General features: G+C 53.9%; 3 protein-coding genes across 3 annotated transcripts; 1 reads left to right on the top strand and 2 right to left on the bottom strand.

Annotated features, from left to right (window-relative positions):
• The first annotated feature begins 1,036 nt into the window (after window positions 1–1,036).
• Window positions 1,037–4,829, top strand: HER10_EVM0004242 (WD domain-containing protein). The gene is made up of 2 exons (XM_035473894.1): window positions 1,037–2,885; window positions 2,944–4,829. Exons 1-2 carry the CDS (start codon window positions 1,803–1,805, stop codon window positions 4,105–4,107), a joined length of 2,247 nt encoding a protein of 748 aa, XP_035334860.1. The 5' UTR covers window positions 1,037–1,802; the 3' UTR covers window positions 4,108–4,829.
• Window positions 4,830–5,589: 760 nt separating this feature from the next.
• HER10_EVM0010311 (beta-glucosidase) lies at window positions 5,590–7,960 on the bottom strand. The gene is made up of 2 exons (XM_035479775.1): window positions 7,577–7,960; window positions 5,590–7,446 (listed from the first exon to the last, which is right to left on the bottom strand). Exons 1-2 carry the CDS (start codon window positions 7,740–7,742, stop codon window positions 5,852–5,854), a joined length of 1,761 nt encoding a protein of 586 aa, XP_035335296.1. The 5' UTR covers window positions 7,743–7,960; the 3' UTR covers window positions 5,590–5,851.
• A 4,504-nt stretch (window positions 7,961–12,464) lies between these two features.
• HER10_EVM0006509 (vacuolar protein sorting/targeting protein PEP1) lies at window positions 12,465–17,872 on the bottom strand. Its single transcript, XM_035476092.1, has 2 exons — window positions 13,688–17,872; window positions 12,465–13,628 (listed from the first exon to the last, which is right to left on the bottom strand). The coding sequence occupies exons 1-2, from the start codon at window positions 17,578–17,580 to the stop codon at window positions 12,992–12,994; spliced, it is 4,530 nt and encodes a 1,509-aa protein (XP_035335018.1). The 5' UTR covers window positions 17,581–17,872; the 3' UTR covers window positions 12,465–12,991.
• Between the last annotated feature and the right edge of the window lie 682 nt (window positions 17,873–18,554).

The following is an 18,554-nucleotide window of genomic DNA, read 5'->3' as shown; positions in this document are numbered from 1 at the left end:
GCGAAGGCGTGCCGCACAGCTCGAGGCCGACTGACCTCCAAAAGACCAGACTGGAACTGGGACTAGGACTAGGGTCCACGTCGGCAGGACAAGCCTGCGAGGTTGGCTGGTGAGAGTGGGTGTGCACCCCCGGCATCGGTGTGTGGAGATATCGCTCGCCATTGCTCCTTGCTCCTGTATTCGTACGAAGGGCATCAGCAACCCAGTTCAATCACAGTACTACGTACAATGTCTCTCGCTTGTGGTTCCTTTGAATGCCACTCGACTGCTGTGGCTGAGCTATTGTTGATAATTCAATTCCAGCTCCGTGGATGTCGTCTCAAGAATGAAGCCATTGAGGTAGCAAACCGCATGGGATCTGGCGAACAATAGCCGCCTTACTTTGTACTCTTTGGGTCGGAACAGAGAAGGTCCGCACATTGTACTCTGCAGATAACTCGAGGTGAATGTACGCAGTAAATGTGCCAGGTTTTGGCCGTGAAGTGTGTGGGTGGTTCTCTTCATGCAGCATCTGCAATTGAACTTGTGCTTGCTAATGGATTGGAAGGTAAAAGTTGGCATCCGAAGGCGGTAGCAAAGCAGCCCAGCTGAGGGATCAGACCCTGTCACAGCACCATGAGGATGAAAGGCCGAAGGATTATCGACTTTGATTTAACCGCGAGTACTTTTTGGTGTGGTGCATGATGTATGCGAGACAAGGTATCTTTCCGAGGCGAGAAAGTACCAGGCTTGACATACCTTGAGGTAAGCGTCGTGGAAGAGGGTGCGGTGGTGCCTGCCCCAAGGGGGTTCAGTTGCGACTCAACCAACTCGCCGCCTCGGGACTCGCAGCGGTACCTACCTTACCGTACCTTTGTGCTGCTGCTGTTACCGCTGAGGTGTGCTGGGCCCAGCTGAGGAAATACCTACCTTGAGATAGGTACCTTAGGTGAGATGCTGCCTTCCACAGCTCCATCTGGCTGGCGCGCCTTTTTTGTTTTATTTTATCCTTTTCCTTTGCTACGGGCTGCTTTTACCAACAAAAGCGCTACGCCGCCAACACCCACCCATCTGGCGCTCCCATACACAGTCATATACCTACGCAGTACGGAGTACAGTAAGGTACCTTACCTTACGTAGTACCTTGAGGGAGTACCTTGCCCACTGCCCGTCGGAGTTGTCCTCCTCCCTTGTCGCTTCCATTGGAATCCCAGCCAAAAGACATCCCGCTCGGGTCCCAGTCCCGCTCCCGCCCTGCTACAACACCACTGCTGAGGTGGACTCGATCTCGCCGCCTCTCCGCCTGACCGCATTCCCAGCCAACATCCGCACCAAACGGCTGCCGTCAGCGCCCTCGTCTTTCCACATCTCTCCCTCATACCACCGCCGACAACCTCCGCAACAACAACTCTGAATCTTTGCACGTCGCTGACACGCTGCTCCTCTCGCTCACTGGCGTCTGCCATCACTTCCTCGAACTCGGTTGTCTACTGTTACCGCCTTCAATAGAGACGTCGCACACCCTTTCTGCATCGGCGTCGGTTGGGACTTGTTGTGTCTGGTTTGGAAGGAGAAGGCCAAAGAGACGGGCCTTGCTCAATAAGTCGGACGTCTGACTGGCAACACCAACTGCTGCCTTGTCCACAGAGGTGTCGGCTCTGGAGGGAGACAATCGTCATCTTCCATTCGCAGCCGCAACAGCAACCACAAAAGAGGACGCATCTATCCGACCCGACCACGGGTGTTTCTCTCCCTTGTGCAGCAACCCTCGATGTCCTTCGACCGGCCCTCGCTGGCTACGGCATTCACCTGAACAGATCACAATGCGACCGAGAACCTCAGAAACGGCATCCCAGCCTTCTCAGGCCCAGGCGACATCCGTTTCCTCAAACCATCACCAAGCCCTCGGGTCCGCCCCGCCTCCAGCCGACACTTACTCCGACCAACAATCACAATACCACCTCCACCGCGAACCCAACCAGCAGCAGCAGCAGCAACAGCCTCACGATCCGCCAACACATGGGCAAGCAGCGTACTCTTCTTACAGCCAAACGTTTCCCGTGATACCCTCATCCTACTACCACGAGCCTGGCTCATTTATACACGACGACTACGACGATTATGAAGACTACGACGATGACGACGACGACGATGTGGAGGATGAGGATGACGACCTAGACATGAGCGACAGCGATGGAGGTGCTCCCTTGGATCATGTCATGACAGTCACCAGCCTTCTGTCTCCCATGTCCGACAACGAGGCCGAGATGGACCCCCCTCAGTCGTTCTCAGGGAATCATCACTTCGAGCAACCCGCACATTCGCCACAAGAGCAGCACACGTCCACGGGGCCGCCTGCTCACATGGTAAACTACTGGAACGTATCGATTGCAGCTGGTCATGCATTTCTTGATCCGATAGGAGCTCATCATCCCACCCCGCTTGATACGACTCCTTTCCATCCCATGCTCCATGCTGGAGCCATGGATGATGACGACGACGACGATGATGTTTTCTATCCACCCGTAGCCGAGCAGCTCCAGCAGTTCCAAGCAGTGGTTGCTAACGAGGACGAAATAGCATGGGAAAATGCAGGTCCGCCGGCCCTCAGCAATCCTAATCCAAGCACTCTCGGCCCGGAAAATCCTGGTTTGACCGATTTTCTCAAGGGCTGGGCCTGGCGTAACGGATTTCAGTCCCGAGGACCTAGTCCTGGGATTCGTCAAATCAATGCACAGGTCTCGCGGGATGTCACGCGTGTACGATACTCGGATCTGGAGGGCGATGCATACGACGCGCAGGGCATCGACTGGGAAGCTTTAGGGGTGACACGCAAGAATGCTCGAGAGCGGAGGTGCCTGGACTACAAGAACTACACCAACAGGACAGATTCGGACATATGGGCGGTAAGTAGCCTCGGGAAACAACACGAACCCAGAACTGAAGCTGACACGATCATCACAGCCTCATCTGCCAGACAGGATTATACGAAATACCGAAGATTTCTTCAGGTTTCGTCGCATGGACATCCGTCAAAACGTTCACTTGGCCCATTTTCAGCTGCGCAATATTCTAGCATGCGCTGGGCGCAGCCATGCCTTCTACCCGGGTCAGCGAGCCGTTCACCGGATCAACCCCGTATCCGGAGAGAGTGAAGTAGCCATGGACCTCAACGATATGATTGGTGTACAAATTTCAACTTTGGACGCCAACTGCGGCATCTTGATTGCTGGTACTTTCAACGGAGAGTACTGCATGCGAAACATTTACAGCCAGGACAAGAAGTACACCGAAGGACAAATTACCAGCCACGTAAGTGGCATAACCAACCATCTGCAGATCCATGCTTCCAGGAACTCATCCTCACCGCTGGCCGCCTTCGCGTCCAACGACCAAGGTTTCCGTGTCATGGATGTGGCCACCGAGAAGTTTGTTCTGGATACGCAATACGGCTGTCCCATCAACTGCTCCGCGCTGTCCGCTGATCGTCGTCTGCGCGTAATGGTCGGCGATAACTACAACGTTCTGATTGCAAACGCGGACACCGGTGAAATATTGCAAGAGTTGGGAGGCCACCGTGACTTTGGGTTCGCGTGCGACTGGTCAGACAATGGCTGGACCGTTGCAACCGGTTTCCAGGACATGAGCGTGAAACTCTGGGATGCTCGAATGTGGACCAATTCAGACGGTACCAGCAAACCACTCACCACGATTCGATCCGAGATGGCAGGTGTCCGCAGCTTGAGGTTCTCTCCCACCGGCAGCGGCCCTCAAGTTCTCGTGGCAGCCGAGGAAGCCGACTACGTCAACATCATCGACATTCAAAGTTTAGCCCACAAGCAGACATTTGATATCTTTGGGGAGATTGGAGGTGTCGAGTTCACCAACGACGGCCAGGACCTCAATATTCTCTGCATGGATCGCACTCGTGGAGGGCTGGTTCAACTGGAGCGTTGCGATATAGCGTCCAGCTCCGATTTTGAGTACGCACATCAAGCGGCGGCCATGGATCCTTGGTGGAGGCCCGGCCAGAGCGGAATACTATCTGATGCAGAGATGGTTCAATCGAAACTGCCAGCTCAGCGGGAAAGAGGGTACGACCTCTTTGATGATTTGGAGCCTTTCTGAAAGGGCATGATACCCCCTCATTGTCGTCAGCTACATCTATCAATGTTGGCTGCGTCAGGGATGCATTAATCTACTAGCCGTCGGCGTTTTGCGTTGTTTCGGCCGGCGCGTCATGGCAAAATTGGTCGATTTGGCGTTAACTTACGAGCTCTACCATGGCTTTCGAACCTTCGAGTTGCCCACACTCGATGTGTGTGTGTGTGTGTGTTCGACATATAGACAGTGCCCGTGCCTTGGTGCGCTGGCCTTGGGAAACGACGGTCAGGAAAACATTTCCAGGGTCCGAGACTTTTACAAGCATCATCTTCATTTCCTTTCTTCATATTTTGACAATCAGCACAGCGTATTCACTGTTCATACTGCATGGAGGGTTTCCTGACGACGTTACGGAGGGATGGTGGGGAAGGTAAAGGACGCGAGGCATCGGTTGGTGTCTGCTGGCTTTCTCGGTTCTTCTTCTTGTCCGCGATATCCTTACCAGGGACGTGGCGGTGTCAGTATTTCACTCGGTTGCGTAGAAACCGCCATTGGTTTTCTGGTCGCATCCTTTTTTGGCAGGGCGGGACATGCGGATACACATTACTTTTTTTTTATAACATGATGGATGAAAACCTCGGAACCTCGGATTTTTCAGCATTTTGGCTTCATTCTTTGGGGAGTTGGTATTTCATTGCTCGGTCTGTTTACTAGAAGATGGATTCCATGAAAAGGCCAAAGGAGGGGGTGGGGTGGGGGGATTGGGATTAATCCATTCGGGGAGGCGACGGGGAGGGCCGGAATATATCCCGATAAAGACGTTGACGAAATACCACTTTTCATGACCTTGCTTTTATTCGTATGTGCATTATGGCTCTTTATGTTTGTGTGTTTTTTTGTCTTCCTTTCTCCCCCTCATCTCATTTCTCCTTGTTAGACATAACGTAGGCACGTGAGGTATGCGAAACGTCCCAGCTCGAGTTGCCCTTTCACGGACCAACAGTTCGGAGGAGAGAAGATGAGATCAAGATCGGGAGCCAGGGGTTCAACCGCAACGTCATGTTACGGATGGTATCTTTGCTCTTTTGCCTGTCTCCCTTTTTGCCTTTTGCTCTTTGAACATTTGTTACCGATGGTTGATGATCCCCTCAAAGCAAGGCAGGGAGATGGAGAGGTGCAATTGTGGGCTTTGTGTCGTAGACTCTAAATCAGTTGCGGGAGACCACGGAGTTACGAACGAGGCTTGGGCGTGAATTGGTGTTTGGGCGAGTGCAAGTCCAGCCTTGGGCACTACATTAATGATGGCGCTTTCGAGATATATCAAGGTATTGGATTTATACAAACACGTGTCGGAGGACTTGGCCTGTCCTCCCGTACGTGAATCGAAATAGAGCTTACATATACACATATATATACAGAGATAATTAAGCTAAAGGCAATACATTTATATGGATGTAGATTTCGATACCGCAAGGAGGAAGGATCACTCCAAGTCCACTACTGTTTGGGGTATCCAATTGTCATTGTACACTTGAAAGGGAAACGTTGCAAATCGTCTTCGTTGGAAAGGAAGGGGGGTTTTCTTTGTCTTTTTTTATCTGGATTCATGGGTACACCTCAAAGCAACGTCGGAAGGAAGAGGGGGTTGGTCTCTTTTGTATGTTCAAATGCCGAACGTTGAATTAGAAAATAATTGGGGGGGAAGGCTATCCATTTGTTGTTCTCCGATATCCCTTTCTTGTTCCTGGTCTCGTGATGCTAATTCTCTTTAAGCGGAGAAGAGGTCACCGCAGCCCCAGGTGCGCTCGCAACCGCAGGTGCCGGGGTCCTTCCACTCGTCGTTGTGGAAAGAGAAGAAGACGGTCTTTCCACCGGCGAGCTCCTTGATGGAGGCAATGGCGGTGGCCTGCTCAGAGGTACCGGGGCAGGCCTTGCCGTTGCAGTTACCGCCGGAGGGCCATCCGCACTCGAGGTTGTAGGCAGGCTTGGTGCCGCAGATCTGGGAGCTCTCGAGGAGCTCGATCTGGCCCTTGACGAAGGTACCGGCGTCGGTGGCGGCGGTCTCGGCGTTGAAGTAGGGGTGGATCTGACCTCCGACGACGTCGATAACATCGCAGATCTCGGAGATGACATCGGACTGCTGCCAGACGCCGACGGTCTCGGCAGTGGTGTAGGGACCAGAGTAGCCAGCAGCGGTGATGGCGGCCTTGGTGGAGACGATGAGCTGCTTCAAGGAGCTGGCGGAGCAGCGGCCCTGGAAGATGCACTCGTTACCAATGACGACGAGCTCGACCATGCCCCACTGCTTCCAGGCGGTAATGGCGTCAACCTGGTTCTTGATGTCGGCGGAGTTGGGGTCGCAAGACTCCTTGACGAAGATACCAATGATCATCTGGAGGCCGTACTTCTTGCAGGCGGCGCCGACGTTCTCGAGGGTGCTGCAGTCGGTGGAGTAGACACGGACGGTGCGGAAGCCGGAGTTCTTGATGGTGGAGATGTCGGCATCGACCTGGTCGGCGGTCTTGCAGGATCCAGAGGCATCCTCAGAGAAGGGAGTGTAGGTGATGGCCCAGTGGTCGCCGTTGTTGCCTCCGAGGCCACCGCCGGTGGCGGGGGCAGAGGAGGAAGGAGCGGCAGCAGAGGATGTCTTGGCCGTGGTGGGAACAGGCTCGGGGGTAGCGACAGCGGAGGTCGTGGGAACGGGAGCGGGAGCCTGAGTGGTGGGCTTGGCAGCCTCGGTGGTAGGCGCAGGCTTGGGGGCCTCAGTGGTGGGCGCGGGAGCAGGGACGACAACGGGGACGGAGCTGCTGGTGGGCACGGGGTTCTGGCTGGTGAAGGGGCAGACAACGACGACGCTGGTCTCGGTGATGGTGGTCACGACGGGAGGGCGAACGTAGGTACCGGGGACGATCTCGGTGACGACGGGGTAGACGCAGGTGGTCGGGGCGGTCACGGTCGTGGTGGTGGGAGCGATGGTGTAAGTGCCAGGGGTAGGGCAGACGTAGGTGGTGGTCTCGATGACGCTGGTGACAACACCACTCTTGGTCTTCTCGGTGGCGTACGGGCAGACGACGGTGGTAGCCTCGACAACAACGGTGGTAACACCACCGATAGTGTGGACACCGGCAGGGACCTTGGTGGTCTCGGGAGCGCAGACGGTGGTGGTCTGGTTCACGGTGATGGTCGTGGCCGGGAAGGTGTAGGTACCCGGGGTAGGGCAGAGCTCAGGGACCGGAGTCGGGACGGGCACCACGGGCTTCGCGGTGGACGTGGGCTTCTCCGCGGCCTTGGTGGTCGCAGGCGCCGAGGGAAGGGCGCTGGCGACAGACTTGCTGCTGGGCTTGCTGGGAGGGTTAGGAACCACTGTCGATCATCAAGTCAGCACAAAAGATCGAAACCAGCTTTATCCGACTCCGCATTCCAAGACTCTATAGGGCTATAGAGCGAGCATGGTCTCGGATAGTGAATGTGAGTGAAATTGAGAGATACATACGCGTAGGCTCGCCATAGATGGTGGTGTAGATGGTGGTGCAGCCGGGAACACAGACAGAGGCCTGGTCAGCACCTCTCTTGAAGAGGTCGGCGTGGGCGTGACGGTGAGCGGCGGCGGTGACACCGGTGACGGTCGCGGCAGCGACTGCGAGGATGGAGCCCTTCATGGTGAATTAAGTTGCCTTTTTTTTTCTTGAGTAGAGGAATTGAGTATTATTCGACTTTGGGAAGCGAGTGCCCGCTAAAAGAGTGAAGCGGTAGTGAAGGTTTGCGCGTGTAGAGACGAAAGGGACGACGAAACTACGTTGACGGCATCAACTCATTTGACGGTGTTTTCGTAAGGAAAGGAAAAGGGAAAGAGAAAGAGGAGGAAAAAAAACTGGCGGGACCGGGATGTTATTATTGTGATGGTGGTTAGATTAGGTAGAAGGCTAGTATCCGTACTTTCATGGGTACGACCATGAGAAGTCTAGCATGTCCCCGGGGGCCCTGGGCCGGGGTGTGTGCGCGAACGGTGTGTGTGTGTGTGTGTGTGCCCACTTCCAGATGGATGAATGGGCCAAAGTGCGGGCAGACTAGCGTCCAATGACCTTACGTTGGATGGCATCGGGCCATTAGATTGGTAGTTTGGCATAGGAGGAGGGGGGATTGGAGGGGACTGTGTGTGTATTCGTCTTGTGTATTCCATGATGCTGGTGACACTATGTTTACCATGAAAGTCGGGGAGCCGTTGGTTGGTGACCACGAACTGTTGATGGCTGCGGGATAAAGAAGCATTGGGCAACGTGTAAGAGCAACACTACTTCAACTCAAACTGAGGGGTTTCTTGTGTTCCTTACGGATACAAGCAGCAACTCGACGGCAAACAAGCCCCTGTCCTCGGCAGCAAGTCACAACAGAAAGACTGAGGGACAAGGAGGTGGAGAGGTACCACTGGGTAGAAGCCAGAAACGAATCTCAGCTTCAGAGAGTCCCAGACTTCTGGTGGAGTGTCTGGGGATTATCGGGACTATGGGATTCGAGAAAAGCAAAGGGACTCTGTCGGTTGAGGATCACAACGGAGAAGTTGCCATCCGGAGAGAGGGCTTCGGTCAGGGGCTTGAAGAAAGGATACGGGTTGGCAATCTTGACTGGGCTTGTAGTCGAGTCAATGAGATGACCAGAAGCACCTTGGCCATGGTTCGTCATGAATGACTGTCAGACTGACAGCGCAAGGAAAAGGGAGGCGAAATGGCCCTCCCGGTTAAGCATAGTTGGGGGGGGTTGTCGTTTTGGGCTCTTGGAAGACCGCAAGGCGGGAAGGCCAAGCAGATCCAGTCCAGAGGCGGACATGACAGCAAATGAGCGAGTAGAAGCGTGATCAAGGGGACTTGGCCAACGGTCCAACCGAATCCACCGTCGACGGAGCCTGGAAGTGCCAGAGAGACTGAGAGTGTGACTGAGAGTGTGTGGTTCGCGAAAGAATCCAGCCTGGGCTGGGCTCTCTTGAGTCTTGCATCAACCAGTGGCGGAGGGCCAGAAGAAGCAACGAAGAAGGAACGGTTCGACGGTGAGCACGAGGTGAGTACCGCACCATAATGTCTCTCTTTCTCTCCTTCCCACCTACTCTGTACGGAGTACTTCGTACACCTCACACAATAGTATAAAACGGGTTTTGGATGTGCAGGAAGAAGGACTGATGCAGACCGTAAGGTAAGGTACTGTGTACGTACTGCATTCTAGAAGCTAACAGAGGCGGAGCTGCAAGGTACCCGAGGTGCGCAGTCCACTGAGATGGCTGATTGGGGAGGGATCGGCGGGTGCGGCGGGGGGGAAGGAGCGAGTTGGACCTTGTAAGCTGCAGTTGCCTCCCAGCTGGAGGAGCAACTTGAGAAGGGGGGAGGAGCGAGTGGTGCGCCCGGGAAATTAGCTAAGCGACATTAGACACTTCCCAAGCACCAGACCCAGAAAATGAGATGAACCTCCCCCTCTCGAGTCTTGACCCTCCGGGCTCCTCCTTTTCCAGCCAGGGAACCTTCTTTTTTTGCGCCCATGCCAAGCTTGTTTACTGTTTACGCTAGCCCCCGGTCCATCCAGTAATCCAGGAACACACCTCACCGTCAGTCACACGGTACTTACACTAGTTTGTACACCTCACCGTCGCGCCGCCCGTTGTTTCCTTGCACCGGTGACCTCAGACCTGACGCTGTCCATCTCGCAGCAAGGTCAATGCTCTTTCAACTCTCTCGCCCTCTCATTGGTATCGGGCTAATAATCTTGATGACAGTTTATTTTCGTATCGTGAAGAAGGGGGCCCTTCCGACAAGGGTTCCCTCTTCTCCTGCATAGACTGTCGAAGAAAACACAAACCGTCGCCCGGGCCTCCTAACTTCCGTACAACTCTTCCGCCCTACGCTGATTGCGATGATGATGATCCGTACGAATTAGGAAAGAAAAATAAGATGAGAATCGACTCTTCGAGTGGCCGAGAACGCCGTTTCGTCTGACTTGGTCAATCCATTGTCTTCTTCAATCTCCAAGCGCGACAATTCCGATGAGCCACCCACTACAGAGTACAACGTATGGATACACCAGGCTATCAGCCAATCCCGACTTCTTGCGGATGTTAATGCACCCCGCCATCCCATGGATTCTGAACCTCGTGTTCGTGGCTGATCGCCCGGCGCGCTTCGGCGGCAAATTTGATGTCTGTCGATGGATCATCTGCGCCCTTCGTTTCTTGGATTCACGGCTTCTCTGAGAAGCAATCTTACACTCTGCTAGAGAAAATCGACGGCGCGTCACCGAGAGAGATAGCGGTCACGAGATGCTCGAGGTGGTATGCAAGTGAGCCTTGAGGTGTGCATACTTCTCCAATCAGGCATAGTTTGGCCCGATGATTCGTACCTGCATCTGCCAGATGCAAGGCCCATCCGGAGGCAGAAAATAACCCGACGGTCTACTTTTTAGGCGACCTGGATCACCGACCACCCAGGTACTGTAGATTGGTGCGCGCGACTCGAACTAGACTCTGAAGTCAACTAGACTATCTGAAGCACTAAAAAACGCCTCATCAGAGAAAGGTAGTCGAAACACACCGTTCACCTCGCAACTAGTCTACGAACAACTGCTTCCTGTCTGCCGCAGTCTGTTTTTGGTTGTTCCAAGTTTCCTGCTACGCAGGGTGGATCTCCAACGGCCGGGGGGCTTGTTATCATCGAACGGTTCTCTCCACATGCATCCGTACGGCAACACAGACTTGAGAGAGCATCCCGGGATGCGGGATCTTCAACGAGGCTACAGAGTGCGCATTGCGTTTTACACATTGCGTATATCTATGTCGAATCGTCGATGCCCGTTGGAACAAATTTACAATCTTCCCAAGCCCAGGAACGCCATCATCAAGCTCAGCCATCGCACAAACACTCTCCACCGCACGCGAGCGAGCGCCTCGATGACTTGGACAGTCCTCGGGCACGTGCGCAGTCTCCTTCTGTTCCTTCCGATATAAATGGAAACTGCCAAAATCTGAAAATAAAGAAGACCCTTTCGCCGCAACCGCCAAGGAACAGGAACAATCTGACAGACCGTGGGCAAGCCTCAAGTAACGACAGTATTGTACCTACGTCAGCACGTGGTCAGGTAAGGTAGCACTCCTGCACAAGTCTAAAATGTTTAATCACGCTTAATTGTGAAGGGCAAATCACTGCACAAAAAAGCACCTCGTCGTCAGTTGTGGATCCCATTTCCCGCAACCCCTTTTTTTCGCTTTTGCTTTCCAGCTCAACGGCCCAGCCTGGCAGCCAGCTTGGCCAGCTTCTGCTCAACCCTCAAGCCTTGGCCCCCTTCTGCGCTGAAATCTCTCTCGCCCACCCATCTCCGCGCCTCATCCCCCCCAGAGAGAATGCCGAGCTGAACCAGACTCTTTTCGGGCGGGGACTCGCGATCCCCACCACCCTCTCGTATTCAACCCCGGGAGGCCTAAAACTCGCCAAAGAAGCAAAGTGCTGGCAAGTTGGTCAATGGTCGACAACGCAACATCCCGGTCTCTGCACAATGCGTGCAACGTGCAAGTTGCCAGCGATCAACGTGTCTGGTGAACCTTGACAACCCTTTCAACCAACCCGAGGAAACATTATGCAGATCAATTTCCCCAAGCTGGCACAATGAAGGCTGTCTAATCTCACCAAAATCTTCCGAATTTCCCATCAGAGCCATCGACTCTCAGCGCCAAGTCGAAATGGTACCGGGAGAAGGAGTCAAGAGATGAAGTTTGCAGACTTGACCTGGGCTGGAACCTCTTTTGAGTAAATGATTTGCTCATCTCCTTCCACTCTTGCTCGTTGACCGTGCCACATCTTCCTACATGGCCGCGAGAACTGTAGCAAGATGAATCGATGAACATGGAGTTCTACCTGTCAAATTTGTGGCCTAGTAGATCAATCATCAATGTCAAAGATCCCAAAAGCTTGACCTCTTTCTTTCCGTATGCAAATTACCTAGTCCAGCCCATTCGAGATCACCATCCCCCTTTTCTTTCGACTCTGTGCTCTATGTACCCCGTAAGCTTCAATCGCTCTAGACTTCAACGGGTACGTAAGGATAATTACCCCGTTGAACATCTCGCTGTCGAGATGGATGACATAGAACCCTAAGCAACCCAGACCCAGACCGCCAAAAGACACAACTTCATCTCCAGCCCACGACTCGATCACGACTCGGGTCACCATCCCCACCACGCAAGGTCCCTGGCCTCTGCGGATAGAGAGATTCTGGCACCAGGCACCAGGAAAAAGGGGGGAAGCTTTCGGTTCCTGTCCCTGACCGTTGACGGGCTCGAGCCCCGGCCCGGGGCAGCCGGAAATATCCGCTCTTTCCGACTTCCGGGCTCCCAGGCTCATCAAGGCACTTTGGGGTCTTGGGCGCTCTTCGCCTAGGTATCGTAGACAAAACAATCTGACAGCTTCGGTAGCCCATCTTGGAGCACGCACGAGTCGGTCGCCGATCATTTCGGCACTTCCGCGCCGCTGTTCTGCCCGCTGTCGAGGTCAAAGTAGATTCAGAACAACGTCCGCTCTCATACTCCATAGCTAGTGCATATAACAGGAGTACTACGTATGTAAACATTGCTTGAAGCACGATGCGCATAACTCCAGGAAAACGCACGTCGATCGTCAAAGTGAGAACCGGAACCGGCTTGAAAATCAACGCCATGCCTAGAAAATACACATTCTAAGGAAAGATTTCGGTCTACCAATGTTCTCTTTCAGCCTTTGCCTGATTCCCCGCCCTGCCTGATAGCCCCATCCACTCCAGAATCCAACAGTAAACAGTAGTGTCACAGATATGCTTGGGAGGCCGCGTTTGCCTTCTCTAGTGAAGGAGGCTTTCGCGAGCACCCCGTTGCTCTCCCTTCCCCTAGTCATAAGAAACCCGTTCATACGTCCTCGTCACTATCGTCACCAAGGAGCTCGCCCTCGTCGTCATCGACAATATCGTAATCTCCTCTGCCCCGCGCAAAACTGTCCCTCGTCGTGAACCTGCGGTTGCCCCGCCCGTTGAGCCAGCTGCCCCTGCTTCCGCCGCTCACACTCTCGTAAGCAGAGGTGGCACGCCTCCACAGCGCCGAGGCGACGAGCGGCAGGGCCGCCGCGACGGCAACCACCGCCGATAGGGCAATTACCGGATACTTGATCCACGGCGCGTCGTTATCCAGGTTCGGCGACTCGCCCAGCCGGATCTGACCAAACTTGTCGTTCCAGTTCTGGTATACCCACCAGCCAATGGCGCCTGCGAGTCCGATGGGGATGACGACCGCAAAGAAGATTGCAATGCCAGACGTTCTGCGCCGCCTCTCAAACTCCTCTTCCTTGCCGGCGCAGGCGTGGACGTTGGCCTGCTTATCGAATTCTTGACCTCCATCACAGGTGGTGAGCGGAATTCTACGATAGCCGGTGGGCTCGTAGTATTCGACAGCATCGGGGTTTTCCTTGCACCACTGCTCAGCCGACATGGGAGACTTGCCCTCAACAAGACTGCACTGTTTGTGGCCATCCAACTCAAAGTTGTAGTCACTGTGAATCAGTTGTTAGCCATAGTGCGTGCGAATACTAAGGTGCGGGAATGCGCTTACCATTCATAGTCGGCCCTGGTGCAAGTGCAGTTCTGGAGTTGGTAGAGGTGTTGGACCTTGAGGTCATTGTAGCAGTTCGCTTCGTCCTTCTTGCGCAGGTACTTTGAAACGTGTCCGAAGAGGCAGTCATCGGGCTGCGAGGGGTGCTTGGGCGACCACAGGTAGTAGTCAGAGTCACCATTCTCGTCGTTCTTGCAGGGGCGGTCGCTCAGGCCAGTAAAGTCAACGTTGACGGAGAACATCTCGCCACCATCGTCCTTGCACCAGATGAGGAAGTTTCGCGAGGCTCCAGAGCGGAGAGTTGAGATATCCAAGACAGTCACTTCTTTGTCGGTGAAATCGAACGGTTTCCAGGTCTTGCCCTCATCCGTAGTGTACTGAATAGTCTTCGTCTTGACCGGGTTCTCGCGGCTGGCCCGCTGAACAAGGACAACAATGGATCCTTGGTCACCGTACTGCCAGGTCCAAGCACCCTTCTTGACGTTCTTCCAGGTAATGCCAGCATCAGTCGTCATGAAGGTATCGGCGTCCTTGACAGAGCCCAGATTAGGGCCCACGTTGCCGTAGCCAAACATGAATCCAACCGCGGTGGCAGCAGAGAAGGTCTTTTTCTTATCCGCTCGCTCGGTATAATGATGAAGGTGCAGCGCACACTTCTCATCTCCCTCACTGCTACTGCATGAGTAAGATTTGCCATCAATGTCAGCTTTTGGCGGAGGAAGGAAAGACCACTGCGAGCCGTCGTTGTGAGAGATTTGGGTTTGGACCTTCTTCGGCTCGTTCTTCCTGTCCTTGTTGGCGACGGTGTTGATAAGTGCGACACCCTCAAGGCCGGTGATCTTCTCAAAATCCACATAGTATTCATCATTGCAGTTGACAGCTTGTGCGCTCATGACGTACGAGGTTCCGTTTGAGTTGCTCTTGATGATGCTTCCCTGCCGGCGCCCTTCCGTAGTCTCGGTGGCCACGAACAAGTTCACAGCATGCGTGGAGCTGTCTAATACAGTGTAGGCATTCTGGTGGCCCGGCTTGAAGTTGACGGGGAAGTGTGCTTCAGCATAGCTGACACCGTCCAAGCTGGCAAGAGCACGAAGGCCGTTCTTTTCTTTGTCTTCTGCGGCAACGACGATGAACTCGGCCATGGTGGCAAAGTCCTTCACATCTGACTGATGGAATTGCTTATCCTCATCGAAGAAGTCCTTGCTGGAGACGATGACCTTTGGGTTATCCTTCTCATTGTCCTCGCGCTTGTGGGCAAGGCAAACAACTTGGCGCATATCGCGGAACTTGTAGGCCGAGTGACCAGTGAACTCGCACTTCTGAACGTAGCGCATGGCCGTCTTCCAGTTATCACCGCGATCCCTGGAAATCGACGCCTCCTTGAAGCACTGGTCCTTGCCATCAATCTTCTCGCACTTCTCGCCTATCCAGATGAGCCAGTCCTTCTTGTCGGGGTGGAAGGAGAGAGGGTTGCTCGTTCCGGGCTTCGTGGGTGCCTCAAAGGAGTGGAAATGCTCAGCGCGATCGATCGTGTACAGGACCTTCTTGGAGTCGGTAGTGAAGAACACGGCGTCCTTGAAGTAGTAGTGGGGGTAGATGCCGCGCACTTCCTCGTCTTCAAGAATCTTGTCCCATGTCTTGCCGTGGTCCTTTGTTCGCCAAATCTGCTTGTCGGCTCGCATGCTGTTGCCGGCGTACTCGACCGGTCGGACGAGAATGGTCTCGTCAGCCTCAGTGCTCGAGTCGCCCCTCTCCAAGTAAATCTTTTCAAAATCCTTCAGGTCTGTCTTGAAGACGTGCTGAACCGCTTTGATCTTGCCATCAGCAGGCGCACTGGGAGTGCCGCCAATGTCGGAGCACTTTCGCTCAACTTCATCATCCTTTTGCGCGCCGCTCTTACGCTTGCAAGTGTTTCCTGGGATCTTGCGCCAGCCTGATGAGCCCTTAAACGTGTCGTCCGGCTTGGCGTTCTTGCAGGCATTGTCAGGCGCGACGATGGGGCCAACCTTCTTACAGTTGTCGCCATCCTTGACGAAGTTGTAGTCGCACTCAAAGTCCGCATCCGTGCACTCGCAGTCTTCGGTGACGGGGACAGGGTCCTTGAACTCCTGCTTCATGAAACAGTCAGCCGTCTTCTTGCGGCGGCGGTACGTCTGCTTGTGGCCCATCAGGCAGGTAGGCTTGCCATCGGCATCGGGGCGGGCGTGCCAGTCCTCCATGTCGTCGTCCTTACACGTTCGCTCGTGCAGGCCCTCAAAGTCAATCGCGATGATATGGTACTTGGCATTATCGCCACCGGTCCGGCCAACGAGAAGGAACTTGAGACTGGTCGAGTCTTGTGTTGTTGTGATCAGCTCGGGCTTGATCTTCAGGTCATCCGGGAGCGAGGCTTTCTTCCAATTCTCGCCGTGGTCCAAGGAGTATTGAATTTCTCCCACATCTTCCTTGTTGGAGTCCTTGACGGCTACCAGGATGGAGCCCTGGTCACCAAACTCGTACTTGTGAGGGCCATCGAGAGCCTTCTTCCAAGTTACACCCGCATCGTCGGACACGTAAACGTCTCCTTCGCCGAACTTGGTCAAAGCCTTGCCCTTGTTTCCAATTCCGAGAACAAGACCAGGGGCGGGGCTGGAAAACACTCTACCAACGTTGTCGAGATCAGTGACAGAATGCAGCTGCAGCTCATCGTCACCCGCCTTCAGGCCGTGGAAGTTTCGACCATCATCGAATGTGATCTTGGTGACAATTTGCTTCTCCTTTCTGGGGTCCTTCTCAACCTCTTCATAGTTCTTCACAGTGTTGACAATGAAGATGCCCTGCACACCTGTGATCTTCTCAAAGTCGACGTGACCACGGGAATTGCGGTTTGTGTGCTCAAGGTTCTCGATGAAGAAAGTGCCGTTGGAGTTACTTGTGAACATGACACCCATTGGGTTCGAAGGTCTTGTGTTCATGACGTCAATCTGGATACTGTAGTTGGTGCTTTCCAAGACGGTATAAGCCTCTTGGTTGATCTTGTGCCCATGATCGGTGGGGAACATGGCGCGATGCCACTTGATGGTGTCGTCTGTGACGAAGAGGGCCATTTCATCCGTGTTCAGGGATGAAGTGGCAACCATCAAGTATTTCTTGACCACGGCCAAGTTGACGACACCCTGCACACCTCTGGTTGTATCCATGTTCGGCTCGAATTCTTGAATCTTGTTATCAATCTTTTCGTAGTAATTGTCCGACGCAAAGAGCCGCTGGTCCTCCTTGAAAGGCGAGAAGCTGTCACGGACAATGCAGAGAATCCGCTGCTTATCGAGGTCGTCCTTGCCAGTTGTGAAGAGATCCGAAGACTTGGCCCACCAGCATCCAGCAGTGTTGAACCTGAGGGGCTTCGCCTTGGACTTGAAGCCATCCGTCGTGTACATGGAGACTTCTTCGCAAAAGATGCCGGCGCAGTCCATGCCGTTGAAGATGATGCGATCCGGGTCGCCGGCATGGAAATGGAGAATGTCCTCGCGGAAGGCGCTGGTTCCGGCAACACTCTCCCACTTTTGCCATGATTTGCCCTTGTCGGAGGTCTTCCAGTGTTCTTTGCCTTCGGTAATTACATAGGCGCGGCTCTTGTCGAATTCGTGCATCGTGAGCATGTAGGCCTTTTCGCCAGGGACGTCTGAGACCTTGTTCCACGACACGCCCGCATCGTCGGACCGATAAATGTTTCGTTCGGAGACATCGTGGTAGAGGATAGAGTCGGAGTCTTCAAAGTAATTCAGGTTGATGGGAGGATGCTTGATTGTGGTGACCTTGATTGTCGGCTCGTCCTTTGCTTGGACAGCTGCTGTCAAGGTTAAGACAGACAGCAGGATGCGCCACGGGGCGGCAGCCTTGCCCCTAAGCCTCATGTTCGGAGCTTCGTCTGGATATTGGTGATCATCAAAAAGAACAGGTTGTCAGAGGGAGTAAGGGTCGCCCAAAAGCAATAAGATTCGTCCCGAGGCGGACGCGGGAAGACAGCAGGAGGGATCGTACGGGCCAGCCCAGCGGTAATTGACTTGGGTGATTAACGTGTCGGTTGGAAAGTCGTCGAAGTCAAACACATGTCCGGAGGGAAACGTCAGCGTAGGAGGTATGTTTCGCAGCACGCGAGTCGGGTGGCTAAGCTTCAGCTCCACCCTAGCTTTGACGCCACACCAGCGCATCAAAGAGTGTCGCTCGGCCCCCGGGTCCCCCCAATCAGGCAGTCAGGGTGCTCCCGGTGCGATGCCGACAGCTGTCTCCCTGGCCGCGCCCGGCTGCCTCGCCCCGCCACCCCTGCCCTGTGCCTTTATATAGAATGCTTCCTATCCACCACTGCCAGAAGACAGAGTTATCGGCATTACTTCAGCGTCGGATTGTGATAATCGATACATCGGAGAGCGACTTCATCGGTGGCTTTCTCAGTTGCCTAATTGGACTTTTGATTCAAGTTTCTAGCTATTGGTGTTTTTTATTTCCGGCTCATCCGGAGGATGGTCTGTGTTTGTACTACCCACTGTCAACAGCATCGATATTCTGCCGTTGGCCAAAAGATGAATTCGTCCCAAGCATGATATACAACTATTTCATATATCCGATTACAGAAACTGTCCTTGCCAGTACTCTCCTACTGTCGAATGAAGTCTTCACGGCGACAGCTGAAGTTCGCGAACGAGGATAATTTACAACTCCCTTTCGAATACCTTGCTTGAAGCTGTCGGTAACTTCGGTGGCAAGCCTCATGGGAGACTCTGAGACCAAAATCTGTCGCCTCCGTTCCCACGTATGATAGTATCGACGCAAGGAATGTTTTCATTTCTCCTGGGCTAGTGATAGAAGACCATGATTACTAAGGTAGCAA

The sequence above is a fragment of the Colletotrichum scovillei genome, assembly GCF_011075155.1.
Source record: "Colletotrichum scovillei strain TJNH1 chromosome Unknown Contig00004, whole genome shotgun sequence".
NCBI lineage: Eukaryota > Fungi > Ascomycota > Sordariomycetes > Glomerellales > Glomerellaceae > Colletotrichum > Colletotrichum scovillei.
Note: the sequence above shows the minus strand (reverse complement) of the source record. Positions and strands in the feature narration are given on the sequence as shown.

Excerpts from the sequence above, each read along its gene's own strand:
- HER10_EVM0004242 (XM_035473894.1), top strand. The coding sequence starts at position 1,803 with ATGCGACCGAGAACCTCAGAAACGGCATCCCAGCCTTCTCAGGCCCAG. Across the intron at positions 2,886-2,943 it reads CAGATTCGGACATATGGGCG|CCTCATCTGCCAGACAGGAT; the intron begins GTAAGTAGCCTC and ends CGATCATCACAG.
- HER10_EVM0010311 (XM_035479775.1), bottom strand. The coding sequence starts at position 7,742 with ATGAAGGGCTCCATCCTCGCAGTCGCTGCCGCGACCGTCACCGGTGTC. Across the intron at positions 7,447-7,576 it reads CATCTATGGCGAGCCTACGC|TGGTTCCTAACCCTCCCAGC; the intron begins GTATGTATCTCT and ends GATGATCGACAG.
- HER10_EVM0006509 (XM_035476092.1), bottom strand. The coding sequence starts at position 17,580 with ATGAGGCTTAGGGGCAAGGCTGCCGCCCCGTGGCGCATCCTGCTGTCT. Across the intron at positions 13,629-13,687 it reads ACCAGGGCCGACTATGAATG|TGACTACAACTTTGAGTTGG; the intron begins GTAAGCGCATTC and ends ACTGATTCACAG.